Raw genomic sequence first — 6776 nt, forward strand, 5'->3', positions numbered from 1 at the left:
GGGCCCACAGTAATCAACGGAACAAGTGAATATTAATAGTATTACATCTTATTATGCCCCCAGACCCTGTGAACCATACACAGGCCACTTAATGGAAATGACAGCACTGCCACATTAAAGGCAATGAGGGAGTGCAGAGCAGGTGTCTCTTGGACAGTCATTCCCCCACCACCACTCCTCCAAAACATGATCCCTTCTGCTGGGAGGTGTTCATCACTTCTGATTTTCTCTCTGTTGCAGGAATCCTCCTCATGATGTCCATGTGCAGCGAGGTGCATGTCTATGAATATATCCCTTCTGTCCGGCAGACGGAGCTCTGCCACTACCATGAGCTGTACTATGACGCGGCCTGCACACTCGGCGCCTACCACCCGCTGCTCTACGAGAAGCTCCTGGTGCAGCGCCTGAACACAGGTGCCCAGGGGGACCTGCGCCGCAAGGGCAAGGTGGTCCTGCCGGGGCTCCAGGCCGTGCGCTGCCCGGCGCCCAGCTCCGCCGCTCCACACTCTTGAAAAGGGACTCTTGGGAATCAATGTGCAATAAGGTACTACTGTTGTACTCTAAGTCGCAAAAGAATACTTGAAGATAGGTTTTAGGCAGTGTAGTCTTGCGTCTTTAAACTGTAATGTAGTGGTGGTCACGAGAATTCTCTTTCTAAGCCATTGAGTATTTATTACTGCTTTGGATATAGAAATGGAATTAAAAGGAAAAAAAAGCTCAAGAAAGATGCAAAAAAAAAAAAGATATCTAGAAAAAAAGCAAATGGGTAGTATACCTCCAAAAATGTTAAGCTTTTCTTAGGCCCTGGGCACCACTGACCAGGGTTGGTTTCAGCTACAGATTTCAGTGATACACCTGGTCCTATGAAATGGGCTGTACCGGGAAACACCCACCTTGGGCTACAGTGTCTGTAGTCTCTAGTGTGCTAGTGTGCTTGTACATGTGTTCATCATTAAAGATCTAGCGTTCGTGCGAACGTCTGAATTATCACTCAGATGTGTATATTTTAATGGCAGAAATCCTCAGCACATGCTACGAGGTGCACGTTTCCAAACCGCTGCATCCCCTCTCTGCTGCCCAGTACCCATGGAATGCTGTGCTCTTCGTGTGTCAGGACCATAGAGCATCCGTCCTAAAGTCCAGGGCAAAGCCAGCCCCAGAATAGCATCATCGAGGAGACTCTTTGTTACCTGCAGTGTCCCCTACTCCACTAGGAGTGTCACCTAGACAGAGAGGAATGTCACTGGCCAGGAAAGGCAGCTGCGCGGGGCCCAGGGTGGCCGTGGACACCAGCTCCAGCTTTCTCACCTTGCACCTCTCACCTGCCAGGCTCCTCAGCTCCTTTCATAGTTACACCCACTGACATTAGGACATCCTGTGGGGGCTCCTCCCACTCTGGAAGGAAGGATGGCGGAGCAGTCCCCCTGTGCTTCTGGGGATGCACACCCATCTCCTTTATACACATTTCTTATAGATTAACGTCAGCTTTGAGAGCCCAGCAGCAATGTACTAAATTTTCACTAATTCTTCCTACAGACAGACATTTAGGGATCCCATCCTTGTTTTCACAGATATGTTTATATAAACATAACAACATAAAAGCAACAAAACAAAGCCATGTAAGTAAATAAAATTGTGTGACAGCATTGCTCTTTAACAACAAGTAAAATACATGTATGCTTCAGAGGAAAGGAAGATAGAGGGAAATTGTCATCCCAATGTGTTAGCTATATTCAGTTTTGTTTTTTTTAAACCTCAACTTTTTGTCACTGATACATTGAAAAACATTTTTTTTGCTGTGAAAGTAGTGAAACAGAAACTTTCTAGAATACCGTAATTAAACGTGCTGTTTCAGTATGTCACCAGAACGCGTCTCAGTGCTGCGGTTCCGTCTTCCTGCAGTGACAGTAGCAGCTTAATTAAACATGTTCTCCCGTGCAAGTATGGGAATGTCAGGAGAGTTTAGTGGAAAAGTTTTGTTGTCCCAGGATTGGTGTTTTCCTGAGCACTCTCGAGGCCACTTTCTTGAGAAGAAGGGTTTACAGAAACAGACAGCTTCGTTTGGTCGGTCCCCTGCACAGAAATCAGAGTGGGTAGCAGACCTCTCCTCTCCTGACTTACTGTGATAGTGAAGCAGGAGTAATTGAAGTTTTAATCCCAGCAGTATCCACTAGAAGCCCAATGGAGAGCTTTGTTTCTAGATCTGTGAGAAAGGATGGATAATTCTGTCTCACACATTAGCTCATTTCTGAGCAGACATGGTCAAGCTGCTTTTCTTTCTGATTTCCTGGAAGAGCTTCGTCTTCCTGAAGGCGTATGGAGGGAGTTGGGAGTCTGGCGAAGTCGCTGGAGAGGTGGCTCTGTCGTGGTGAGTGGTCCTCCCGCAGCCCTGTTTCTCCCTGGGCCTTCCAGGCTCTGCCTGCAGGTGCCCAAGACATTGACATTCCTTTGACAGTGTCCCTAGTGGATTTCCTTCCTGACATCCTTATTATCCAGAACGACCTCCTTTGGTGACATGAGAACTTGGTTAGAGGAAAATTTATTGGGTCAGTGTAAATATTCAAGTTCAAAAGCCTGAGAAAACACTTCAAAGATTTTTAAATAGCATTTTGTTGTAACACATGTACGTTTTAAAAGCACTTTCTGTCTTCAGAAAGACTGAAGAACATAAAGGAGATTTAATTAAAATTTTTGAATTTATTATGGCCTTAAAGACTCTTGGGAATCAGGGTCTTAAGTATTCAGAAAATGTGGTACACATATTAATATAGCGTGGGCTGGGCATTCTTCTATTTAAAAGTTTAAATTGTTTAGCCTCTCAAAAACATTAGGCAGTTAGCGTTAACATGATTCTTGCTTCTAGTATTGCCAAATTGGCCCTAAGTGGTAGTATGTTGCCAGGCTTTGACCAAGTCCTTACATGCTGCATTTACACACAGCCCTCCATGGAGAAATTAACAGTAGATGGTGTCCCGCTACACTTCTCCCAGGTCCTGTCCTTCCAAAACCCTCCATCCGCTTTTGTGAAGGGACACTGATAAAATCCTTGTGCAACCAGAAGCCATTAGGTGTCCCTTTTTTCACTCTCAGGACTAACAAAGTCACATTGCTTTGTGTTTTAGGATAACTTCACTTGACCGTTTTTTGTTTTGGTTGTTATCACACAAAAACAAATGTTGATCAAGAATGACAACTCGCCTTCATCTAGAGTCTCCCTAACTCATTTCCCCAGTCCCTCCACTGGGTACAAGGGTGCGGTGTGACAGGTGTAGCATCCTCACTGTCCACATGGAACACCAGTACTGGCCTTGTGTGTCTTAGCCTCCCCACTATGCCCTTACAGGGGTGCTCATATCAAGATCTTTGTGCACAGGGCCACGAGGTGGACAGTTAAAAGTTGCATGTAAGCATCAAGCAACATGAGGGGTGTGCGTTACAAAGGGCCAAGTGAGGGGCTTTTGCACATCTTTCCTTGTCTGCCTGGACGCAGAGCTCAAGGAACCCGGTTTCAGCAATGGTACTTTCCACGCGTCTCGTGCCCTCGATCTCTCAGCCAGACACTTAATCAATCCTGGACTCTCCAGTGATCATCTGTCATTGTAGCCATAGCATCTGGACAAAGCGATGCTGAAATAATCGTTAGCATTTTCAAAATTAGGAAATAAAAGCAACTGTTTAAAGCTACCACGGGGTAACTCTGTTGTACGTTTACGAGCCAGTTCATTCTGGTGGAGCAGATTAATACCTTGTGCTGTTGGCCGACTCTTCGGGCAGGAACACTTACAACCACTGAATTCCTAAGGTCCTGTTTGGCTGCATTAAGTGAGATCAGTCTCACGTGAGTAATACTATGTGATATAAGAATTCTGTGTACACAAATGACATGATGCGAGTTCTCTGTCCAGGTTTCTTAGAGACCAGTACAGTATGTGTTTGAGGGTGGCGGCCAGAGTGACCTAGTTTCGTTTCTGCTTGCTGTGGGAAGAGACAGAAAGGAGGTAGGGGACCATGGAGAAGTGCACGATCATATATGGGCCAGACAGTCTCTGAATGAATTCTGTCATATTGTCTGTTGCAACTTCTCCCTTTCTGATAGATTAGGACTCCTACCCAGTGGTTACACAACTGATGAAGGCAGCTATGTTTAGAAATTAATTGCTTAGGTAAAATGTGCCTGAGTTCAAACTTGTTTTTTATACTCTGGATATTTCCATTGTGAAATTATTCTGCATGTTTCTGTCACTCAGGCATTATTTACACAATTGGTAAATGAAAGATATTTCTCTGTTAATTCAAGGAAATAAATTGTAAGTTCTGATTCCTCTTTTATTAAATGAATGAAGCCTTTTAGTAAGAAAAAAGAATCTAGCATATTCCTCTACAAGCTTGGAATAATAGAATTTAAAGAATTAAAGACATTGATACAGTTCTTACTCTTGTTATAAAAAGTATGCATGTAGATATAGTTATGTAATTGTATATATACATACCTGCACACATGGTTGGTTTTATATTGTCTTTTTTCATCAAACTTTATTTCTGAAATCTTTACAGTAAATTTTATTTTAATTATGCAAACACCATTTTTTTTTTTAAAAGAAGGAAGCAAATGTTGTATGTCCTGTTAAAAAAAAACGTTCAGTCTTCCCACACTCATATTCTGCACATCCTGGCTCCATTAAAAAGTATGGGAGAAGCATTTGAAAGACACTGTGAGGGTAGGACCGCTACCTAAAGGTTGTCTCCTGCTCAGAGCCTGTTTGAACTGAACTTTGATGAGAAGCTTGTCTGTAGCTCATGGCTCTACAAGATTAGGGGGAGAAACATGTATTGGTTCTATGAAAAATAGTCTTTTTACTAGGTAGATTTCACACAAATTAACTGCATTGGTAGTGTTAAAACCTAACATTTGTAATACTACATGTTCTGTTTTACTCTAGATGAGTTACTTATGAAATTTTTCCAGTGGAAACCAGTGAACTTTTTTAGCAGCTTTGGGAATTTTTTTGTATGATAGTTTTTAAAATGAAATGTGTACTCTTCAAACTAATTAAGTCTTGAGGTTTTCCAGGAGTCACATTTTAAAAGTGTTTGTACACATTTTAACACTTTGATATTTTCTATTTTGGTTTTGTATATTTGTATGTATACACAGTGTACAGACTTTTTTCTTGTAAATAAAACGTTTTTTCCTTTGTCTAGAAGTTTCTGTTTTAACTTGTAGAAGTTGCACATACAAATGAGTGAGTGGCAAAATAAAGAGCCGTCCCCAGAAAAAAATGGCACACAGCCGAAGAAATCTAATTAGCGGACTGTAACAGCAGCCTGCCTTCAGCCCTGAGCTGGGCTCAGCGCCCGAGGCCGGGGTCCTTGGTCCGCGGTGTCCCTCCTCGGAGGTCGCCGCCCCGAGGGAGAATGGCCGCGCAAAGTCAAGCAAGGCCTCTGTAGGCCACCGTATCCTGATGTTGACTTAGGAATCCCGCCTTTTGATTAATTTGTTTCCCAGTGTGACAAGGCTGTAAGTCTTAGAAAATATACCTAAGTCATTAGAGGAAGCCTTGAGACAGTGCAATCACCTTAACCCGCCCCAGTGTCAAATTAGCCTTGGTATCTTCATCCTCGCCATGTGAAGGGCAAATCAGTTAATTAGGCTCCTAGAGACTCCCAGTCGGCTGCGCTTTCTGGTGAGGACGCCACGGCCCCCTTGAAGGGGAGCTCAGGGTGCTGACGTGAGGACTGCGTGAGCATCCTGACTCGGTCGAGCTGAGAACGCCAGGACGCCTACCACCTGTGTGTCGTCGTCATTTTTCTCTCCTGGCAAGATGGCTGCTTGTTTGCTGGTGATTAAAACGCAGGCCTGGCCTCGAGGGCCCTGATGGGGAAGGACCAGAGGTGGACCATCAAAGGATGCTCCTCCACACTCAGGGCAGCGCGGAGGAGCCGCCCGGGACCCTGAGGCGCATGCGCAGGAGACCCGCAGCCCGGGACCAGCAGCCCCCGGAGGGATCAGGGGAAGGAAGAGGTTATGCTGCAGGCAGCAGGCGGAGGGCTGGAGGAGGAGGAGCAAGGGAAGGAGTGGGCATGAAGGACGGGGGAGGGGAGGGGAAGGGAAGGCTAGGGTGAGAGGAGTAACAAGGGCCAGGGATCTTCAACGCTGTTTGCATAGCAAAGTCATTAATTCAGAAACAAAACTGCTAAAGGCTTCTCACTGGACATAGCCCTATGCACTGAAGCGTTGTGTTCAAGAAGCCCTGGTGCCCAGAATCTGGCTGGAGGAAGGCCCTCCTGCAGAAACGTCTGCTGGCCCCTCACTGCCTGTAGACGGGCAATAAATTACGGCCCACAGCCTATTTCTGTAAATAAAGCTTTATGGGCAGCCGCCACGCTCACTTGTTTCCTGTTGTCTATGGCTGCTACAAACAAAGGCAGAGTTGAGTCGTTGCAGCAGAACCTACAGCCCACCCTGCCTAAAATATTTATTATTTGGCCCTTTAGAGAAAAGGTTCGCCGGCCCCGGATGATAAATACAGTTTACTGAGAACTATTTAGGCAATCCTTGTGGTGGATGGTGCGCGTGCGGTCCTCACAAGAACGGCTTCTAAGGTAGATAGTATATTAGCCCCAGGAAAGTTGGGGTCAGAGAGATTGGTTCATCAGCCTGCGGTCACACAGCCAGGAAATGACAGCTGGGCTTGCAGTGCTTGTCTGACTTCAGAGCCCGTGCTCGCAGCCATTGTGGTAGACTTAAGGCAGCCCAGACTCCCTGAGAGCTGCTC

The 6776-nt window shown here is 45.3% G+C and overlaps 1 protein-coding gene across 10 annotated transcripts in view; it reads left to right on the forward strand.

Moving 5' to 3' along the window:
- Nucleotides 1-5199, forward strand: part of ST6GAL2 (ST6 beta-galactoside alpha-2,6-sialyltransferase 2) — a 72790-nt gene extending 67591 nt beyond the window's left edge. For all 10 annotated transcript variants that reach the window (XR_011526273.1, XM_070573321.1, XM_070573314.1 and 7 more), the window contains one exon: nt 241-5199. Coding sequence is in view for 9 of the 10 variants with exons in the window: in XM_070573321.1 (XP_070429422.1) it covers nt 241-512 (272 nt within the window). In the remaining variant the exon portion in view is untranslated. The remainder of the gene's footprint in view (nt 1-240) is intronic.
- Nucleotides 5200-6776: the final 1577 nt, after the last annotated feature.

This window comes from Equus przewalskii, chromosome 14, assembly GCF_037783145.1.
Source record: "Equus przewalskii isolate Varuska chromosome 14, EquPr2, whole genome shotgun sequence".
NCBI lineage: Eukaryota > Metazoa > Chordata > Mammalia > Perissodactyla > Equidae > Equus > Equus przewalskii.